The 23,008-nt window shown below is 49.5% G+C and overlaps 1 protein-coding gene across 1 annotated transcript in view; it reads right to left on the reverse strand.

The window, feature by feature from the left end:
• LOC126523383 (membrane metallo-endopeptidase-like 1) overlaps positions 1–23,008 on the reverse strand; it is a 173,968-nt gene that overhangs the window by 131,202 nt on the left and 19,758 nt on the right. Inside the window, exon 2 of the mRNA XM_055066933.1 lies at positions 7,203–7,280. Coding sequence (XP_054922908.1) covers positions 7,203–7,262 — 60 coding nt within the window. The 5' untranslated portion in view covers positions 7,263–7,280. The remainder of the gene's footprint in view (positions 1–7,202; positions 7,281–23,008) is intronic.

Below are 23,008 nucleotides of genomic sequence, written 5' to 3' on the forward strand. Positions count from 1 at the left end.
AAGTGTATAACAGCTGTGCCTTACCAGTACTCACGTACGGGGCAGAAACCTGGAGGCTTACGAAAAGGGTCCTACTTAAAATTAGGACGACGCAACGAGCTCTGGAAAGAACAATGATCGGTGTAACGTTAAGGGATAAGAAAAGAGCACATTGGGTGAGGGAACAAACGCGAGTTAATGATAGCTTAGTTGAAATAAAAAAAAGAAATGGGCATGGGCAGGACACGTAATGAGGAGGGAAGATATAACCGATGGTCATTAAGGGTTACGGACTGGATTCCAAGGTAAGGGAAGCGTAGCAGGGGGCGAAAGAAAGTGAGGTGGGCGGATGAGATTAAGAGGTTTGCAGGGACAACATGGTCACAATTAGTACATGACCGGTGTAGTTGGACAAGTATGGGAGAGCCCTTTGCCCTGCAGTGGGCTTAACCAGGCTTATGATGATGATGATGCAGCGAAATCTAAGAAAGCATGGTTAGCCTTGGTTACACTTGACTGCAAGTCCAGGTTAGTCTGTTTGTCTAGCTATGTTGCGGCGTTTAGCCACTCGTTCGGCGCGCTGTTCGTCTGTTTCCTGGGCGATCGTTTCCTCTTCATCTCGTTCCGATGTCGATTCCAGGCCTCCTCCTGCTTATCAGGATTGTCGCCGTACATACTGCCACCTTAACAGTGGTTGCGGCGCACGCGAGCTCTCCTTTTCTATCCTCCGACATGTTATCAGGCATGCGACGCAACTGGCGAAGTGAGTGGAGGCGAGCACAACGACGAGAAATGCGGTGTGACGTCATATTAAATGGCGGCGGCGGCAAGGCGCGGCGCTGCAAACCTGTGGTTCGGTGCTACTAGCGGCGCATGCGTAGTAGTGACTAGGGAGCTAGAGAGAGAAATATCCGCAGCGAGGCAACGCCACCTAGATATGAGAAGGCCTGAGCGCTCGGCGAGTGACGTCACGGAGAAGAGGCCGGCGGCGTGCTTGGGGATACGGGCTGAATGAAGGGATCGCGCCCTGACGGGCAGCATTAACCAGAGCGCAGTTAACTTCTTTAGGCATAGCTGAGCAGATGGCCCGCAGAGACCAGAGGGTGTTGCAAGATTATTTTATTATTGCAAAAGTATTTATGTGCTGCATTACTAAAAAGCCCGTCCTTAAAAATGAAATGGTTCGACCTTAGGATTGAGAACGAATTTCGGGTAAATGATGACAGGGAGCGTGGCTTATATTGAAAAGTCACATGTCCTGCCCTCTTCTTCAGAGTAGCTTCTTTGCCTTGATTTGTCGTCGGCGTCAAAGAGTTTGCCGTTCATGCGACCGCAACAGTTCAACGAAATGTTAGCACTGCACCATAACACATATCTCATGACAACTTCACTGGTGTGCCCTTCACATTCGTGACACATGTATTTATTCCAGCCTAGATTAGGCGCTAAACGAATACCGCTCAGCGGCGTTCAATTGGACATAATGCATTCACAACTCATAAATGCTTAGATGCCTTTGGATGTTTTACAGCTAAGTTGTAAAACATCCGAAACAGCTATACTTGGTCAAGATTTTTCGAGTTGCATGCGCACTCGAAAAATCCCAAAAAGTCCTGCAAGGCTTTGTGCTTGAGTTGCAGCGTAACAGAATTAGGTTTCCTTGTATGTTTCAATAAAAATCCGATGCTATCATGTATGCCAGTTGTGAGTAAGTCGTACTTTACAAATTTTCTGACGCATTTTACTTTGAGAAATTGAATTATTTCAATAATTCACTTGTGCTAGGCCGAGGGCCTGCTAGAATGAGCATGAATACTGCAGTTCCGCACACTTGTGGTGCGCGCTAATGGACAGTCCGCTTAGTCCATTTCGGCCGCTGCTGGTTGGATGCAGCTCTACGAGAGAGGAGGAGACCAGCGGCTCTAGCCAATCAGCAGCGACCGAAATGGACAGTCCAGTAGGTGAACTCCGACAGATACCCCCCGAGGACAAAATTTTCAACTGCAAGGATTTTTTTTTCGAGGAACCCATATGGGTTTTCTTTGTAGCAATTGCTACGAATGCGCGGATGTCTCATTTTCTTTTTAATAATTACTTGTCTCCATGCAGCGCGTTCCCGCAGAACTATTACGTCATATCGAGAGCTGTGTGAATTTTTTTAGGCAACACAGAAAAAATGGAGAACTATAGAAACTTTAGTGAGTTGCCTCTTTACAGACAAGAAAACCATTCGCGGGGACTATCGAAGTCAGTGCGAGGCATTTCTCCCCTGCATAAGGCGCTACGCCCGAACAAACCAACGACCTCCTGAGGATACGCTCATTCGAGGACCACCATATCCGTGGGCGGCTTGAGCTTCAGCGTTCGGAGTGAGCGGATGTGCGTCGCTTGCGCTCCGCTGAACATGGGTTCTCCCTGACCTGATTACTTCCACATCGTCACTGGCATTGCGCCGGACCACCAACAAATCACGATCCGATACATCCGGACACCTTTCCCGAGCGAGTAAGACATTTCGTTCTTTCTGTACCGGCTCCAAAAGATCCGAAGCGGGCGTTGGCCCACTAGGTCTAGCTCGCGTCGGCGAGTACGGACTACCGGGCTTGGCGAAACGGCCATCTCCACCAACACTATGGACGCTCCCAACACGTTCCCAACATGACCATCTCCACGTGCCTGCAACCTGCGGTTAGCTCCCTCGACCCCTCCCGGTCCTCATGGACGCCGACGACCTCGATCAGCGAAGACGAGGCCAGAGTACTACAACCCACCCAGTCTGCACCACCGGGGCCGGCGACGGACGCCGATGTTAATAGACAACTGGCGATTTCGCTTCATGAGCACCAACGCCAGGAAAAGTAAGACCAGCTCGCGCGGTAACAATGCAGACAGCCGGACCTGCAAGCATTCCGCTCAGCCAGGCCGCCGCCGGGGCTGCCTCGGCGAACGCTCCCGCTGCGTCGGCAGATGCGACATGTATTGCGCCGGCGCGAATATCGCCACAAGAGAAGGAGCCGCGCCAGTTACTAAGAAAGTTGCGACTGCTCCCACGCTCACACCTAAAAATTGTCATGCGGCCAAAAAAGGGTTTGGCCATTCGGAACTTCTTGACGCACCAAATGTCCCGTGCCCTTGTGGGGTCGGACAATTCTCAACAGCAATGCACGGGTGACCACTTCATCATCCGCACTCGTTCCGGCCGAACATTATTATTGCCAGCACGCCACTTGTTGACGCAGCCCAAATTCTTCGCCGGATGACCACCCTCACGCTGGGAGGGGGGACCCACGAGTTCAAGACTTACGTGGCGGCCCCCGAAGACATGCTGCGTGGAGTCATCCATGGGATAGACCCCGGCACCACTACAGAGGAACCCACTGCCAACCTACATGTGCGCAAGCAGGGGGTGACAGTGCACAGTGCGCATATACTTGGTGCTAATAAATCTGCGGAGATCCCCTTCGAGGGCCCCCTCATCCCCCGCTATGTACTGTATTACCAGGGAGTAGGTAGCCTGCCACCTATACAAGACGACGCGGCAAGCATAGCAAATCTGCTTAAAACTGGGGCACGGATCGGATTTGTGTCCTACGCCGAACGCTCGAGTGTGTCGGCAGCGTGGTACCCTCGACCCCATGGACGGTCACCCCTGTGCTCCCAAATGCAAAGTGTGTGGGGATGGCTCACAGGCGTTGGGTGCACACAGAGACTGAAGGCCACCCTCCCGCCTCGCAGCGCTCACCCAGCCCCAAGGGAGCAACCCCTAGCGCCATCACCCAATCCGAAACGCAAGTAGCACAGCAAGGAGAGGGAGACTTCGCGCAGCCAGTATGGCTTGTGGTCGCAGTCTTTCCCTCCCCTACTCCCTCCAGGACCTGGCCAGCAGCAACAGGCGCAGAACCAGCACCAGAAGACCAAGGGGCAGCAGCAACAACCCACCAGCCAACAGTCCTAGCAGACCTCCAGCGAGTCTGCTGAGAATCCCAATTCTACCCCCTCAGCCAGTACAGATACCAAGATAATCTGCCCAGCAGTTAGGGTAACAACCATCGCTCCACCCAACACCCAGTCCCCTGCGTACGAAAACCTTCTCGCGGAAAATTTAAAGCTCGCAGAGGAGTTGCCGGCCGTCAGGGCGTGACAAGCTAAGGACAGCGCTGAACTCCACGCCCTAATGGCGCGTTACATATCGCCACCGGACTCCAGCGAACACCACTCCTAAACCACCCTCAGCAGACAAGACACCCCTAAGATGCCGCCCTCGATTCCCACCCCGGTGGACTCCGGGCTTACACGCGAAGAGATACACGAGATGCTGTCTGCGCTCTCCCAACAATTCAGTATCGTCTTCACACAACACCGCAGACAGTTCGGAGTCCGCCTCGACTCCCTCGAGAAACGCCTCGAGGCCCGAATTGCGGGAAAATGCAGCAATATACGAAGGAAGAGGGCCACCCTCACTTCCTACACCACGGTAGATCAAATCACTCTCAGACTAAGCCTGGAATCGCTTGCCCCCGAACACCACAAACTATGTTGACGCCGCCAACTACGATCTCACGAACTCCAAGGACGTAACCACAGTTCTGGACAGCACACTCCAAGAACTTGGCAGCGCCTTCATACGCTGCCACAGCATTACTGAGCCCGACGACAAAGCCATTGCGTTTGCTCTTGTCCACGGCTACAGATATAGACGATCGCTTACAGTTCTGATGGACTCTCATGCGGCTTGCCGCAACTACCTACAAGGGCGCATCAGCCAACCTGCCGACAGTATCATCCTGAGCGCGACATACACTGCCGAGCATCCCAGTACACCCCCCTCCCTCCGATTCAGCATGGGATCACATGCACCCCGGAACACATGGGGCTGGAGGGAAACGAGGCAATGGATAGGGTAGCTCGTGGGCATACGAGCCAAGCACCCTCCAAATTCATCCCTGAGGGACCCGTTCTCGTCCCGTGCGATGACTCGGCCATTGTAAACCACTATAGAGGACTTAGGCGAACCTATTCCCCACCTCATCGAACACTAAATAAACAGGCAACGGTCAGTTGGAGGCAAATCCAAACTGGCACGTATCCAAACTTGCACATCCTCAATAAAGTACTTCCTACGGCACACCCTAGTCGCTACCCATGGTGCTCAGCTAAAGCCACCCTATGCCATATCACGTGGGCATGTCAGGCGATCATTGCCGTACTCCCCCCCCCCCCCAACAACACCCTACAACGGAGCGATGGGAGGAGCTGATGGCCAGCGAGAGCCTGGAAGATCAGCTGAGTCTGATTGACCAGGTCCGCAGAGTGGCAGCCGCAAGCGGAGCCCAATGGCCTCTTGAGCGGCTCTTCGCTTGGCGTGCCTTTGTTCCTTTACCACGCATTGCAGTTCTTCTTACTCGCACTCCACGGCCACGCCTATCTCGTTGGCGCGTCGCCTCCTGCCTCGTTAACTCGTTAAGCACTGCATATTTTTGTAGTCTGTGCAGAGCCTTTGCGCTCTTACGCCACCGTTCTGCTTTCGAGGGCACATTGTTGTATGTAATATGATCACATATATGATCACATTCCCCTTTGCATGCGTATTGCTTACAACATCATGGCCCCTCACGAGGAATGCATATCCGTCGTCTGTTTATATTCGCGGAGGAAATGACACGCAGCATTCTATTGTAACGCAATCTTATTTTAGAAGTTTGACACTGACATGTTCTCGGCAATGAACCCTTTTTTTTTTCGGCCACGCACTTTAGATTCGAAAGCAAGTCGCAGCAGAAGCAGGCACGGCGTTTTAATGGCGAAGCATTACACCCTTTGCAGCTGCTGTCCGGATGGATCCGTTAGCGTGTTCTCGTCGATTTGGCGTAGCACACTGAGGTCACTTACCCGCGGACGTCGAAGGCAACTGGTGCGCTTTGTTGGCCTTAAAGCTCCGCCATTGACTATCGTACAGCCCGGCTCAGCCTCTCCCAATGCGGGTCCTAGCAGGCGCCACGCGACCTCGCACAAGTCAAGACGGCTAAGGCGCCTAGTACGCATCAAGCATTATGAATAGGCCCTATAGATCGCAGGATGACGCATAGCGTGCGCTTGAGCTGCACGTAGTGGTGTGTCCACTGTAAGGCGAAGCAAGTTTCCCAAGACCCGAACACAAATAACCAAGGATAACACAACTCGCCCCATTGTATACCAAGCTTCAACGCGCGGGGCTCCAACTATCACAGACAACATATTAGACTGGCGCGTTGTAGCCGTTCTAGTCCTGTTGTCGAATCGTTTTTCCCCTGAAAAAGCACCGCTTAGTCTTCCGGACGATGTTCAAAAAGCTGCGAGGCCGGCCGTGGTGATGCGGAGCACCGAATGCGTGAATGGGACTGTTGGGACGGCAACCAGAAGGCGTCTCGATAAACGGGACTGAAAACTGCAGGTAGACGGAGTGCGAGGCCTTCGTTATAACCCCAGCAGAAAACTCGCGCAGTTTATATATGTACCCGCGATGCTTGTTTTAAAGGCTACGGCAATACGTAACGTAATGCAGCCGTGATAGCCTTAATAGTAGCAAAGAGAATCAGGTAGATGCGAGTAGCAGTGGTGGGTCGGTGTCCTGGGAGACAGCACAACCAGGTGGGCTGGCGAAGGTTTGGTTGGTGTTAAGTTTAAGATATTTATGATATTGAAAGATTTTGGAGCATTACTTTAAAGCATCGAGCTTAGCGCGTTGGACCACCCATCCCGTTCCAAAAGGCCTTCTCGCATCATTATCATCATCGTCAACAGCATTAAGTCGAGCGGTCGTGCTTAGTTCTTTACCAGCTACTGACTTCTTGCGCAATTTATTAATTTTAAGGTCATCCATTTTGTTTCACCTTTCTAGCTTGTTCAAAAGCGTAGCAGTACACGTATGTAATACATACATACATACATACATACATACATACATACATACATACATACATACATACATACATACATACATACATACATACATACATACATACATACATACATACATACATACATACATACATACATACATACATACATACATACATACATACATACATACACAGGACTACATTGGTGCAGATGCGTAAATGTTCTCAGCTGGTGATGCAACACGAACTAAGAATTCCCATGGATGTTCAAAAGGTAGCATTATGCCACAAAGACGGCGCGCGGACCTTCGCCGAAACGCACACACAAAATGCACCGATACTTACTTGTTTCTGCTTTAGTTCATTCACTGTCATCAGCCTTCCCATGTTGTGAGTCGTGGTCATTGTGGTGGAAATCGTGTACTGCGCAGAAAGAAACAAGCATGGTTAGCGTGTTCCCGGGCTCGTTTCCACTGGCATAAATGCACAACGACAACTCCGCAGCAAATACAGATTTACCACCTAGTTAGCCACGATCCTCCTCTAAGGGCAGAAGTGTAAGTAAGCCACGATCCTGCTCAAAGAGCAGCAAATCAGTCAACACAATCATGACACAAAGGCTACATCCAAAAAGGTGGAAGCCTCTGACGTCTGTGACAAGAGGTTTGTGCTTTAAAGGGTATCCAAACGACACTACCAACTTAAATATTTTTTTGCATTTTTTTGAGCAGTAAACGCTCTAAACCTTACAAAACATACTTGCACGCGCCAAAGCGCCCTAGACAATTTACTACATTGTGTGACATCACGATGCAGATGGTGGTCACGTGGGAGCATGACATCGTGGCATCTGGACAGTAGCTCCAGCTCACTCAGTCTTCTGTATTATGGTAGAGCGGACTTCACAAACAGCGGCAGCACAGGCACCGGCTGAGCGCAAGTTCAAAACGTCGCGATGTGCTGCTCCCAATGACCACGCAGCTTCTGTGTCAAGATGCCACAACACGAAAACCTTCTTAGAAGTGATACCAAAACTCGCTGCAGAGAGTCAATTATAATAATTTCTTTTGAGCCCTATGAGGCTGTCCAATGATTTTTTCTATGATTCAGAGGCATAGAAGTACTGCAAGGTATGAAGAGATAAAAATATGGCAAGGGTATAACCCCAATCTCCTTCCACAAATGTTTCACTAAGACATTACAGCATAATTGCAGAAAGCTCCAGCACAACCCATCTATGACTATCGACTTTAATGCGACTAGCACTGCAGGAATTTAGCGACACGCAGTATTGCCACCGCCTAAACACGCCATGTATGCCGCGTGTATGCAGCCCGGCTCCTCTCGCCCATGGATCGAATAATGCTATGAGAGCGCCTCCTTTGAAACGTGGTGGTGGGTTGCGCTACCAAGCACATCTTTCATTTTTGGAATGTCTTACCTTTCCCAGCTTTTTTTTTTTTATTATTCTCTTACCTATCTTTCTTCTGACAGATAACAGACAAAGAATTCCCAGCATCAAACTTTATAAACCATTATTAGGATTTCTGTTTTTGCACGCCTCCGTTCTTTGTGGTCTCCCTACTTTTCTGCCACCAAACATTCAATTGCGTTTTACTAATCTCTGGTGCGGGCATGTTTACTTTCCCCGTGCTATACCCAAGGGCTTGAAGAGGCCAGCGCAGCCTCAACCGACAGCTGGATCACTATCTTCACATTTTGATGAAACATGTTCCGTAGTTTTCCTACCTTTACCGCAGGAAACACATGCTTCTTATTCTTCGGCGTATTTCGCGTTTTCGTGATCTCGCTTCGAAAAGCAAAGAGCTTCCCTTTTTAGTTCTCAAACTGTTTCTTTCCTGATTTCGTCATTGCCTCTTAGGTAGTAGTCGGTTTCTTTTCTATTGCAGCAACCTTGTATTGCCTATTGCCGCCACCCACGAGATTGTCTCAATCTTTTGACTCTCCGTTTAACGTTCTTTGTTGCCATGTTGCTTACTATACCGGTCACATGCTTGCTGGTAAGCTTGCTGGTGCTCGTCAATATTTTTTCCTGTACTTATAACTGAACACTGTCGCAACCTATTTCTTTCTTTAGTCGTTGTTCACTTCCATTGTTTACGTTCCATCTCGCTGGATAGCCTGCGCCATCTAGCGACGGTGACACGGAATCTGCGTGTGACGCATGTCTGAAAAAATTCCGGCCGGAAGTTATGTCACGATGAACGTCGATTTATTGCGGTTATCATTGACGCAATTTAGCTACACGCCGTATTGCCAACGCCGAAAATATGCAGCTGGGCTACCCTCTCCTTCTTCCCACGGAACACGCTGCGCCATCTGAAGAGCGACACATCCGCAGTGACATGTGCCCGGTTACTCTAGTTGGCGTGATGGAGGCTCACTGAACCGCAGCACAAACCTAGGGGCACATACGCATTGACTCAAATTGGCCTCTAAGAAGTTGGTTGAAGAGCGGCACAAAGCACGTCACACATATTCAACGCTCCAGGTTGGCGCCAAAGAGCTTCATGAACAGCGGGACACACCCAGTGACCCAAGCTCTTTTGATGGTTAGTTTCCAACCGTTTCATCAGCCACGCCCCCCCCCCCTTTAATAGATCGCCATCCTCCACTGCTCTTACCTTCCGTTGGTACCCATTCTAATTCCAATGGTCCACCGGTTGTATACATTACGCAATGCATGGCCTGTCCAGCTCTTTTTGTCTCGCAATGTCGACTAAAATATCGGCTATCGACGTTTGCTCTCTGATCCATACTCCATCTCTTCCTGTCGCTTAAGGTTGCACCAAACACTTTTCGTTCCATCACTCATTGCGGGGTCCTGAAATTGTCCTCGAGCTTCTTTATTAACCTCCAAGGTTTTGTCCGTTATGTTAGTACCGGTAGGTTTTCCAATGATTCCGCAATTTCTTTTAGCTACAGTGGCTAGTTTTCAGTCAGGATTTAGCAGTATGCCGCATGCACTCCAACTTATTTTCATTCTTCTGTAGATATCGTTATCATCATCAGGGACCCCTGTGAGTATCTGACCTAAATAAGCATGCTCCTATAAAGACGCCTCACTCCAACAAGAAGGAACTCCTGTCTAAAAACAGCAGATGTGGTTTAAGCCTCAAAAATGTTAAACCTGTCTAATGCTGTACACATTTCAAAAACACTAAGTAGGAAAGAAACAGGCGTGCTTAGCAAGGGCGTAAACTTTTGTTTCACGAACAACACATTTAATGAATTCGAGCTTCTCAAGGAACTTTCAAATTTCTCCCAATGAAGGCGCATGAGGCATTTTTTTCGCAGACAACAACGTACCAGACACTTGGAAGACACCACTTAGAGCCCAGTCCACTTGGACTCTTGAACCAGAAAAAGCCGTAGAACTCGACGTAAATTATAAGACAATCCAAGAGATCTAAGCGACATAAAAAACTCACAGTTTTGCCCGAAAGGCAAAGCATCGATTGCAATAGTCAGGATTGTAGTTTTATCGGCAGTATAAACTTCCGAACATTCATTCACTAATTAGGTTAACAAGCGTGACGTCACGCGCGCACAAGCAAACACGAACACATCTCACTCAATGACCTCGCACACTAGCTGTCAAATCGTTAGAGTCAGGAAGCCTGACAGAAGCGCTTCAACACGGACTAAGCGTCGAGAACACAGAGCACACGAAGCCATCAGCACTTGGCGCACTCTGACGCCATAGCAGATCGCTTTCAATACAGGGCCCGCCATACGTAGCCACCGCCAGAGTAGAACCCTCGCTCCCCTGCCTTGCGCGCGAAGGTAGTCTCCTTCTCCGCTTTCCTCCCTTGTGCGCGCAAGACTGAGCCATCGTCGGGTCACCCTCGCACACTTTAACTCGCATATGCAGGTAACGGCGCCCGGAGACGATGTTATCGCCCTTGGACTTTATACGGAATATCACTGCGACGCCAACGATGACGGTAGAAGTGCGCCTGGAGCGTCCACATAATTGCTATAACAATAAAACATACCTGCCTCAGACAGTCGTATCACCTCAAATCTTAGTTTCCAGAACGACATTGTCATTAAGAAGCAGAAAGGTGGAGTTATGGTTATTTGGCCAGTAGATAAGCATACGCACGTGGCTTACAAACAAACAACCCTGAACATTACCGTAAGCTAGGCAACGATCCGCGATTACCATGCACACTGACAATTACCAACAGACCGAAATAACTACTTGCTGACAATTGATAACGCCGTCAGAAATCAAATTTCGTAAACCATGGAACAAAACTGCAGGATCCCGACCACGGCGGCCGCATTTCGATGGGGGCGAAATGCGAAAACACTCGTGTACTTAGATTTAGGTGCACGTTAAAGAACCCCAGGTAGTCCAAATTTCTGTAGTTCGCCATTGCGGCGTGTCTCATAATCACAAAGTGGTTTTGGCATGTAAAACCCCATAATTTAATCATAATAAAACTGCAGGGTGCTTATACCTCCTCCCGAAAATTCAAAAAAATCCACCCACTGAACTACACTTGGCTAATATCCCAGGGCGTCCGATAGTATCAAATAATCACATCCATCATAGAGCCCCTCTAGTTTGTTTACCCACTTCCTTCGTGATTTTCCCAAAAGATTTCCGTCATTCGTGTAACATTCCTCCCAGTTAATGAGAATTATGAAGGACATTAATACTAAAGGCACACACTACAAGGCGTATTTCGCGCAACACTAGACGTCACGGCCCTTTACACCAGCATTGCTATTCCTGATGGTTTATCTTCGATAAAAGATACGCTGTCCAAACAACGCTCCACACACTGTTGAAGCCTACTCTTCTTTTCTTGAATTAGTTCGAACATAAACCTACTTCCAATTTGGGGCAATTACTACCTACAAATACATCGGACAAGTTTGTGTACATCTATTGCGCTAACCCACGCGAACATATTTATGGGGACTCTTAAAAGATTTCCTGTTTCGCTGCACATACAAGCCCCACACATACCTACGATGCATAGACGACATATTTATAATGTGGCGAGGACAATATAGATAAATTTGTAAAATTCCTAAATTATTTACACCCAATAATAAAATTCACATCGGAATCTTCAACTGAGCGTAAGCTTTCTCGACACAACAATATATATTGACAATGGGGCACTGAAGGCAACACAATCTAGCAAAGCTTTTGACAAACAACAGTACCCAGAATGTACAAGCCACCATCCCAGGCATTACAAATAGGACATCTTCAAAGGTCAAGCCGCACGACTACGTGGCATTTGCGTTGAAAACCAAGACTGCATAGATAGACTCGAGCACCTTAAAGAAAGCCCTACCAAACAGGAACCACCTGAACATTTCCCTTCAAAAAGCGTACAGCGATGCAGCCTAACTTGATAGAGACGAAGTCCTCAAACCCTACGCTAAGAACACAAGAAGTGCAATGCCTCTTTCTACTAATAAATTCCCAAACGCATTCCCAAGCGTGAACAACATCATTAGTAAAGAAATGTTGGAAGGCGCTTAAGTTTAGGAGTAGAACGTGATAACAGTTGAAGATCCCTGACTGCTTCTCACGCTTCCGGACAACTGCAGCTATTTAGGCGTAATGTTTACCGGGAAACGCTGGCGGTGAATGCTATACACGAAGGCGGGATTTCTGCTAGAAACGCGGCCTCTTGTGCGGGCCGATCCCGGACGTTGCGCACAGCCATGCCCAAAAAATTACATCATTTTCCGGTTTCTGTTATTGTTTCGCACTTTTACTAATCAACTCTGAGAAAATTTAACGCGAAATGCATGTGCTGTCGGTGTTTTATTTCGCGACATTTGTCTGTAGGCTGTCATTCTCATAGTTTCGAGGAATAACCGTGCCAGGAATGTAAGACAAGGTATCGACAACTTTAGTGATAGAATGGTGTAGCAAGATAACCTGCATATACCGCATGTCATATAGCAAGCCGTGGACTTTACATATGTCTTAATATATACAACATATATAAAAGCTGACGCTGGCAATCTGACACCTGAACTCTGTCGAGTAAGGGTAACTTAGCAGAACTCAGAGCAACTATCAGGCGTTGTTTGGTATATCATTGGCCTTAGTGAGATTAGAATAACTGATAAGGCTTACACTGTGCTGACTAACGACCATGTCGTCTTCTGTAGCGCTTTCCCAGATAAGAAGCAATGGACGTTTGACTCTGGAGTTTTGCAAGACGCGTAGCGCCACCTGCCGTTGCGAAGAGGCAGTAATTGAGTAGTGCGAAGCCCGACTCCCTTGCTAAGTTGCCTATGCAGCTAGCGACTGCGAAACAACGATTTAACTAGATTTTGGTCCGTAGGCGAGTGTTTTGCGCATTTAACACCCAGACAGAGAGCTATGAATTTCTACGCTAGTCGGACGCGCCGCTGAACTGCCATAAAGCGCTTGCTGGCTCACTCTTCAGACTGATGGTGGAAACGACGGCAACCGCGATAGCTCCGCGCGCTACGAAGAAACGTCGCAATCGACGTTACTATTGTGTTGTAAATTGCCATGAACGTGAAGGACGGAATAACAACGTTCAGTTTTACCGATTTCTATCGCGATCGTATGAAGGGGAATGGCGAGAGCGCTGGATACGGGCCGTTCAACCTGTTGGGTAATCGGATTACTTGCATTCCCCACAACACAGCGGCTCGCATGAGAAAGTGCGACAATTTTGTTCTTCTGTAATTGTGTTGCGTAGCCCTGACGGAGGACAGTGGTAACCAAGCGAAAACTCAAGAATCTGCAGCCGCCACTTCGTTGGTAACAAAAAAAAACAACGCTGCGAACCATCCTGCGTATGTGCCATTGATATATTTCCACCTGTTAACAGACGTCCGCCTCCGCTTGACTCAACAAGTGGAACGGAGAGATTTGGCAGATCAGCTTAACCAAATATTTTCTTTCGTTTATGAATTCAAAATCCTGTTCTAGAGCATCGTTGTATCGCGAGCTCATTTCTAATTTCGGTATCTTGTATGTCCTGCGCCGATACAACAAGCACGCTTCGCAATGTGCTGAGCCTGCTCGACTGCGTTTTTCAAATGTGAGCAATAAAGTTGCTGTAGGAGCACTGGATGAGTAATTGCGAAGTAACGCACGTGTGTAAAGACAAAAAATGTCGCGTTTATTTACATTTATTTGTGCGCGCTTGTTGCTCGAAGCGTCTGCAAAAAGTTCAAATTAAGGTACTGAGCGATGCTGTAGATCCTGCGAGAAAGAAAGATGCAGCGCGTAGTCACTGTAGGAAGCTTACTTTCGTTATGATCGCACGCTGTTTGCTGCCTTGGAAAACGTTTTCTCTTTGCTGCCCTGGAAAAGGCTATGAAAGGATTTACTCTCTGTAAATAATTGCGAGACAGAACATTACGATAAAATGCATAAAAATATAGGAGATACTTAAGTCTTGTGTTCAGGACATATTCAATATGAACCAATTTGAAATGCTTAGATTCTTATGCTGATATGCCTATAGACAAACCTGATGCTCTCTGTACTTGCGAGTTGCAGCACGCCGAAATAACACTTGAGACTTTATTTGATATTGTACACGTACTTCGGCCTGCTGAGATTCCTTCCCGAAGCGTGGATGGGCACAAGAAGCTTTCCAGGTCCTTGATTTTTAGGAAACCGTGCCTCAACACAAACGAAAGAGAAGGGTCCATTGTGGCCTATGCACCTTCGCTTGCGGCCAGCTCTCCTTGCACTACTCAGTTAGCGCCAAGGCTGCGATGGGGGCGCTGGTGACGGGTTTTTCCGCAGCGCCGCCTGGGCAGAGTCGGAGGTCTATACGGGATAGGATTCCAAATCCACAAAGACATAGCGCTACATTGACGAATTCTATAGCATTAATGAGAGGGTAGCAGTAGTCGTAATCAAATTTATTAAGAGGTATAGATTAAAGGTAGTACAAGCCTACGCTCCAACATCCAGTCACGATGATGATGACGTTGACGAGCATTGTGAAGATGTTGAATTAACGATGAGAAAAGTGCAAACTCAGTATACTGTAGTAATGGACGACTTCACTGCAAAATTGGGGAAGACCCATGCTGATGAACAAGCAACTGGCAACTACGGCGTCGATTCCAGGGACGCTAGAGGAGAGATGCGCGTAAAATTAGGGGAAAGAAATGAGCTGCGAGTAATGAACACCTTCTTCAGAAAGCGTAGGAACAGAAAGTGGACCTGGAAAAGCCCTAATGCTGAAAGAAGAAATCAAATTGATTTCATAATTTCTGCCTATCCAAGCCTAGTGAAAGATGTAGAAGTGTTAGGCAAGGTAAAGTGCAGTGACCGTAGGTCAGTGGGGACTAGGATTCAACTCAATTGCTAGAAAGAGGGGGTAAAATTGGTTAAAAAGAAACAGGCAAACCAAGATGGGGTAAGGGTAAAAGCAGACAAATTCAGGCTCGTACTTGCAAACAAATATGCATCCCTAGAACAGAGATGTGAAGATGACATAGAGGTAATGAATGAAACCGTAACTAGGGTGGCCTTCAGAGGCAGCAATCGAAGTAGGAGGTAAGGCACCAAGGCAACCTGTAGGCAAGCTCTCCCAAATAACAAAGAACCGAATAAAGAAATGACAAAGAATGAAATTGTCCAACCCAAGAGATAAAAGATAAGATAGAATTCGCGGAACTGTCAAAACTGATCAACAAGAAGAAAATAAGGGATATTCGAAATCGTAACGTTAAAAAGACTGAGGAATCCACAAAAAATAGACGCAGCATGAAATCAGTGAGAATGAACCTCGGTATAGGACAAACCAAGATTTATGCACAGAAATATAATCAGGGTAAAATCATCAGCAATCTCGAAGGCATAGTAAAAGCAGCGGAGGAATTCTGTACTGACCTGCACAGTACTCAGAAAAGCCACGATATCTCCATTCGAAGAAGTAATGAACAGGTTGCCGACGCGCCTTGTGTAAGTAGCGATGGAGTTAGGAAGTCTTTTCAAGGCATGAAACGGGGAAAGGCCGCAGGAGAACTTAGAATAATATTCGATTTAATCAAAGATGGAGAAGACATAACGCTTGAAAAACTGGCGGCTCTATACGAAGTGTCTATCAACATCAACGGTCCCAGAGAACTGGCAAAATGCAAACATTATACTAATCCGCAAAATGGGGGACGTTAAAGAAGTGAAAATTATAGGCCCATTAGCTTATTCCCAGTATTATATAAAATATTTACCAAAATAATCTCCAATAGAATAAGGGCAACATTGGGAGCAACCAAGGGAGCAGGCTGGCTTCAGGAAAGGATACCCTACAATGGATCACGTCCATGTTAATCAGGTTATCGAGAAATCCGCAGAGTGCAATAAGCCTCTCTATATTGTCACGTGGTAGTGACGGTGAAGAAAGAAGCAATACGGTGGAATACAAAACTAGCTTTTATTGGGCGAACCTGTGCCCACAAAAACAGGCTACACTTATAGCACAACGATAGCAGCGAACACGGTCGGCGATCGTCGGAAAACTGATTAGCGGGTCAAGCGCGTCGGCTTTTATAGATCAGTCGTCGAATGTTCCAGATTAACTGATGGGACCCGCGTGTCTTCCACAAAGTTCTACACCATTCGTGTCACACGATGAAATCTGATAACACAAGGTTCGGCGACAACAGACACGCGGATAGAAGCGTCGATAACTTTCCAGAAACGTCGGATACATGCAGGCGCGTCCCTCGCTGTGCGATTACAGTTGTTAAGCGGCGAAACGTGGTTGCCCGATAAAGATAAGTACACGTGTCATTACCCCCCTCTTAAAAAGCATCGACCCGATGCTGCTAACAAACGAAAGTAACAAAGAAAAGCACTCGTAGCAAAGAAAACAACAAACTAAGGAAGTTCATCAGCGTCCGTAAAATGGTTTAAGGCGCACCACGTGGACCACTTCAGATCGTGCGCGGCGCCGCTGTGAGTGCGAAATGCCGTCTGGCACGACCTCATAGTCTAGTGCGCCAATACGTCGGATGACCTTGTAGGGTCCGAAATAGCGTCGCAGCAGCTTCTCACTGAGTCCTCGCCGGCGTATCGGGGTCCATACCCAAACACGGTCGCCGGGCTGGTACTCGACGAAGCGTCGTCGGAGGTTGTAGTGTCGGCTGTCGGTACGCTGCTGGGTCTTGATCCGTAGGCGGGCGAGCTGTCGGGCTTCTTCGGCGCGCTGGAGATAGGTAGCGACGTCAAGATTCTCCTCGTCAGTGACGTGCGGCAGCATGGCGTCGAGCGTCGTCGTCGGGTTCCTGCCGTAAACCAACTTGAATGGCGTGATCTGTGTTGTTTCTTGCACCGCCGTGTTGTAGGCGAAGGTGACATACGGCAGGACCGCGTCCCACGTCTTGTGCTCGACGTCGACGTACATTGCTAGCATGTCGGCGAGGGTCTTGTTCAGGCGCTCCGTGAGACCATTCGTCTGCGGATGGTAGGCAGTTGTCCTCCTGTGGCTCGTCTGGCTGTACTGCAGAATGGCTTCGATGAGCTCTGCTGTAAATGCCGTTCCTCTGTCGGTGATGAGGACTTCTGGGGCACCATGTCGCAGCAGGATGTTCTCGACGAAAAATTTCGCCACTTCGGCTGCGCTACCTTTTGGTAGAGCTTTGGTTTCAGCAAAGCGGGTGAGATAGTCCGTCGCCACGATGATCCACTTATTCCTGGATGTTGACATCGGAAACGGCCCCAACAAATCCATCCCAATCTGCTGGAATGGTCGACGAGGAGGTTCGATCGGCTGTAGTAATCCTGCTGGCCTTGTCGGTGGTGTCTTGCGTCGTTGACAGTCTCTGCATGTCTTGACGTAACGGGCGACGTCGGCGGTCAGACGCGGCCAGTAATACTTTTCCTGTATCCTCGACAGCGTCCGGGAGAATCCGAGGTGCCCAGCGGTTGGATCATCTTGTAGGGCGTGCAGTATTTCTGGACGGAGCGCTGACGGCACCACAAGAAGGTAGCTGGCGTGGACTGGTGAGAAGTTCTTCTTCACGAGCAGGTTGTTTTGTAGCGTGAACGAAGACAACCCGCGCTTAAATGCCCTAGGGACAACGTCGGTGTTCCCTTCCAAATACTCGACGAGACCTTTTAGCTCCGGGTCGGCTCGTTGCTGTTTAGTGAAGTCTTCCGCGCTTATTATCCCAAGGAAGGCGTCGTCGTCCACGTCGTCTTGCGGCGGGGGATCGATTGGGGCGCGTGATAAGCAGTCGGCGTCGGAGTGTTTTCTTCCGGACTTGTATATTACCGTTACGTCATATTCTTGTAGTCTGAGGCTCCACCGCGCCAGCCGTCCTGAAGGGTCCTTTAAGTTAGCTAGCCAACACAACGCGTGGTGGTCGCTGACGACTTTGAATGGCCTGCCATAGAGGTAAGGGCGGAATTTAGCTGTAGCCCAAATGATGGCGAGGCATTCCTTTTCAGTCGTAGAATAATTGCTTTCCGCTTTTGACAGCGACCGGCTAGCATACGATATCACCCGTTCAAGTCCTTCTTTCCTCTGGACTAGGACGGCACCGAGGCCTAGGCTACTGGCGTCAGTGTGGATTTCAGTATCGGCGTCCTCGTCGAAGTGTGCAAGTACCGGCGGCGACTGCATGCGTCGTTTGAGTTCTTGAAATGCGTCGGCCTGCGGCGTTTCCCAATTGAACTCGACATCAGATTTCGTTAGATGTGTTAGCGGCTCCGCGATGCGCGAAAAGTCCTTGACAAAGCGTCTATAGTAGGCACACATGCCAAGGAATCTGCGCACTGCCTTCTTGTCGATTGGCTGCGGGAACTTTGCGATGGCAGCTGTCTTCTGCGGGTCGGGGCGCACTCCAGATTTGCTGATGACATGGCCTAGGAATAGAAGCTCATCGTAAGCGAAGCGACACTTTTCCGGCTTCAGGGTGAGCCCTGATGACTTGATGGCCTCTAATACTGTCGCAAGCCGCTTAAGGTGATCGTCGAAATTTCCGGCGAAGACGACGACGTCATCCAAGTAAACAAGACAGGTCTGCCACTTCAATCCTGCTAAAACCGTGTCCATCACGCGCTGGAACGTTGCAGGCGCCGAGCACAGTCCAAATGGCATAACCTTGAATTCATAGAGGCCGTCTGGCGTGATGAAGGCGGTCTTTTCGCGATCCCTTTCGTCGACTTCTATTTGCCAGTAGCCAGACTTGAGGTCCATCGATGAGAAGTATTTAGCATTGCAGAGCCGATCTAATGCGTCGTCTATCCGTGTGAGGGGGTATACGTCTTTCTTCGTGATTTTGTTCAGTCGACGATAATCGACGCAGAAACGTAGGGTTCCGTCTTTTTTCTTCACTAAAACAACTGGAGACGCCCACGGGCTTTTCGACGGCTGGATGATGTCGTCGCGCAGCATTTCGTCGACTTGTTGTCTTATAGCTTCGCGTTCTCGCGTCGAAACTCGGTAAGGGCTCTGGCGTAGTGGTCGAGCGCTCTCTTCGGTGATTATGCGATGCTTTGCGACTGGTGTTTGTCGAATCCTTGATGACGTCGAAAAGCAGTCTTTGTATCGTCGAAGCAGACTTCTGAGCTGTTGCTGCTTAATCACGGGGAGACTTGGATTTATGTTGAAGTCTGGCTCGGGAACTGCGGTCGTCGGGGTAGATGCAACAGAATCCGAGAGGACAAAGGCATCGCTGGTTTCCTGAATTTCCTCGATGAATGCGATCGTCGTGCCCTTGTTGATGTGCTTGAACTCCTGGCTGAAGTTTGTCAGCAACACTCTCGTGTTTCCTCCATGCAGTCGAGCGATCCCTCTTGCGACGCAAATTTCACGGTCGAGTAGTAGACGTTGGTCACCTTCGATGACGCCTTCTACGTCAGCGTGTGCTTCGGTGCCGACCGAAATAACGATGCTGGAGCGAGGCGGGATGCTCACTTGATCTTCGAGCACACTCAAGGCATGGTGACTACAAGGGCTCTCCGATGGTATCGCTTGATCTTCCGACAGCGTTATTGACTGCAACTTCAGGTCGATGATTGCGCCGTGTTGGTTGAGGAAGTCCATGCCGAGAATGACGTCTCGTGAACACCGTTGCAGGATAACGAAGGTGGCAGGGTAAGTCCGGTCATGAATGGTAATTCTTGCCGTGCAGATTCCAGTCGGCGTGATGAGGTGTCCTCCTGCGGTGCGAATTTGAGGGCCTTCCCATGCAGTCTTAACCTTCTTCAACTGGGCGGCGATGTGTCCACTCATGACGGAGTAATCAGCCCCTGTGTCCACTAAGGCGGTAACTGCGTGGCCGTCGAGAAGCACGTCGAGGTCGGTGGTTCTTTGTCGGGCGTTGCAGTTGGGTCTTGGCGTCGGATCACGGCTGCGTCGTGTTGAACTGAAGCTTGAACGTCGCTTCGTCAAGTCCTCTTTCGTCGGTGTAGTCTTGGCTTCCTGACTTAGTCGGGACGGCGGCGTGTCGTCATTAGGTCGTCGAGATGGTTTCTTCGTAGTCTTCGTCGGCGGCGGAGGATCTTCGTCAGTTCGACGAACAGCAACCGCACCTCCATCGGTTGCTGCTTTTAGTTTTCCGGATATGGGCTCGCAGAGCGGCCCCGGGCTGGGCCGGTGTATGGTCGGTGCTGCGGCGACAGGTAGCGGCCTGGTGACGGCGAATGGGACGGTCGTCGAGGGCTCCACTGAGTAGCGGCGAGGTAGTCGGCGATGTCACGAGGGCGTTCACCTTCCCTCGGGCGCTGTGCGTTCACGGCGAAGCCTCGCAATCCCAGGTCGCGGTATGGGCATCGGCGGTACACGTGGCCGGCTTCGCCGCAGTGGTAGCAGAGCGGGCGGTGGTCGGGGGCGCGCCAAATGTCCGTCTTCCTCGCGTAGGTGCGCTGGGTGACGGGTGGGCGTGCTGGCGGCGGCGGCGGTGGACGACGGAATTGTGGCGTTACAGGGCCCTGGCGTTGTCGCGGAGGGGGAGCTTGACGGCGTGCGACGGCGGCGTAAGTCATCGCTTCTGGCTGGGGCTGCGGTAATTGTGGTTGCACCTCAGGAACTCCTAGCGATCGGTGCACCTCTTCTTTCACGATGTCGGCGATCGAGGCCACTTGAGGCTGCGACGATGGCAAGACTTTGCGCAGTTCTTCGCGCACGATGGCCCTGATGGTCTCGCATAAATCGTCCGTGGCCAGTGATTCAATTCCAGAGTAGCTTGTTGGCTTGGTGCGTCGGTCAAATTGCCGGTTCCGCAATTCCAGTGTCTTCTCGATGCTTGTGGCCTCTCGAAGAAACTCGTCGACGGTCTTCGGTGGGCTTCTTACCATCCCGGCGAAAAGTTCCTGCTTTACACCACGCATCAGTAGGCGGACTTTCTTCTCCTCGGCCATATCCGGGTCGGCGTGGCGGAACAAACGGCTCATTTCTTCCGTGAAGATGGCAACGTTCTCGTTTGGTAGCTGCACTCGGGCGTCCAGCATAGCTTCAGCCCTTTCCTTGCGCACGACGCTTGTAAAGGTGCGTAGGAAGCCGCTACGGAACAGGTCCCACGTTGTCAAGGTCGATTCCCTGTTCTCAAACCAGGTTCTGGCGGTGTCTTCTAAGGCGAAGTAGACATGCCGCAGCTTCTCGTCGGAGTCCCAGTTGTTGAATGTAGCGACCCTCTCATACGTCTCGATCCAGGTTTCCGGGTCCTCGAATGTTGATCCGCGGAAGGTCGGAGGTTCCCTGGGCTGCTGCAGCACGATGGGGGACGCTGGGGCTGCCATTGGGGTTGCCTTATCCACAATCTTCTTGGTCTTCTCAGGTAGAAGTCCGTGCTCCGGGGGCAGCTGTTGAAGACGGCGGCTTGCTCGGTGGTCCGGGACTACGTTGGTGTTCTGTTTGTGGTCTGGGCTGGGATCACGGCTTGTCGGGGGCGTCCTGTACATGGACGAAAAGCACCTCCACCAGATGTCACGTGGTAGTGACGGTGAAGAAAGAAGCAATACGGTGGAATACAAAACTAGCTTTTATTGGGCGAACCTGTGCCCACAAAAACAGGCTACACTTATAGCACAACGATAGCAGCGAGCACGGTCGGCGATCGTCGGAAAACTGATTAGCGGGTCAAGCGCGTCGGCTTTTATAGATCAGTCGTCGAATGTTCCAGATTAACTGATGGGACCCGCGTGTCTTCCACAAAGTTCTACACCATTCGTGTCACACGATGAAATCTGATAACACAAGGTTCGGCGACAACAGACACGCGGATAGAAGCGTCGATAACTTTCCAGAAACGTCGGATACATGCAGGCGCGTCCCTCGCTGTGCGATTACAGTTGTTAAGCGGCGAAACGTGGTTGCCCGATAAAGATAAGTACACGTGTCAATATGGACTTCACAGATTACGAATAAAGCATTTGATTCCGTTGATATACCAGCAGTCATAGAGGCATTACGTATTCAAGCAGTACAGGCCGCTTACATAAATATCTTGGAAAATATCTACAGAGATTGCACAGCTACTTCAATTCCACACAAGAAAAGTAGGAAGATACCTACAAAGAAAGGCATCATGCAAGGAGATACAATCTCTCCAATGCTATACAGTGCGTGCTTGGAAGAAGTATCCAAGCTACTAAACTGGGAAGGCTTAGGAGTAAGAGTCAACGGCGAATATTCGGCTACCTTCGATTTGCAGATGACATTGTCCTGTTCAGCTACGCTGGGGACGAGTTAAAATAAATTATTGAGGACCTTAACAGAGAGAGTGTAAGAGTGGGGTTGAAGATTAATGTGCACAAGACAAAGATAACGATCAATAGCCGGGCAAGGGAACAAGAGTTCAGGATCGCCAGTCAACCTCTAGAGTCTGTGAAAGGGTACCTTTACCTAGGTCATATACTCGCAGGAAACCCTGTGAAATTGGTTGGAGAGCATACGGCAGACATTGTCAGCTCCTGAGTGGAAGCTCACCATTATCGCTGAGAAACAAGGTATACAATCAGTGCATTTTACCGGTGCTGACGTAGGAGGCAGAAACTTGGAGTGTTACAAAGAAGCTCGAAAACAAGTTAAGGAGGGCGCGAAGAGCGATGGAACGAAGAATGCTAGACATAACGTTAAGAGAGAGAAAGAGAGTGGTTTTGTATCAGAAAGATAACGGGTATAGCCTATATTCTAATT

This window comes from Dermacentor andersoni, chromosome 6, assembly GCF_023375885.2.
Source record: "Dermacentor andersoni chromosome 6, qqDerAnde1_hic_scaffold, whole genome shotgun sequence".
Taxonomy (NCBI): Eukaryota; Metazoa; Arthropoda; class Arachnida; order Ixodida; family Ixodidae; genus Dermacentor; species Dermacentor andersoni.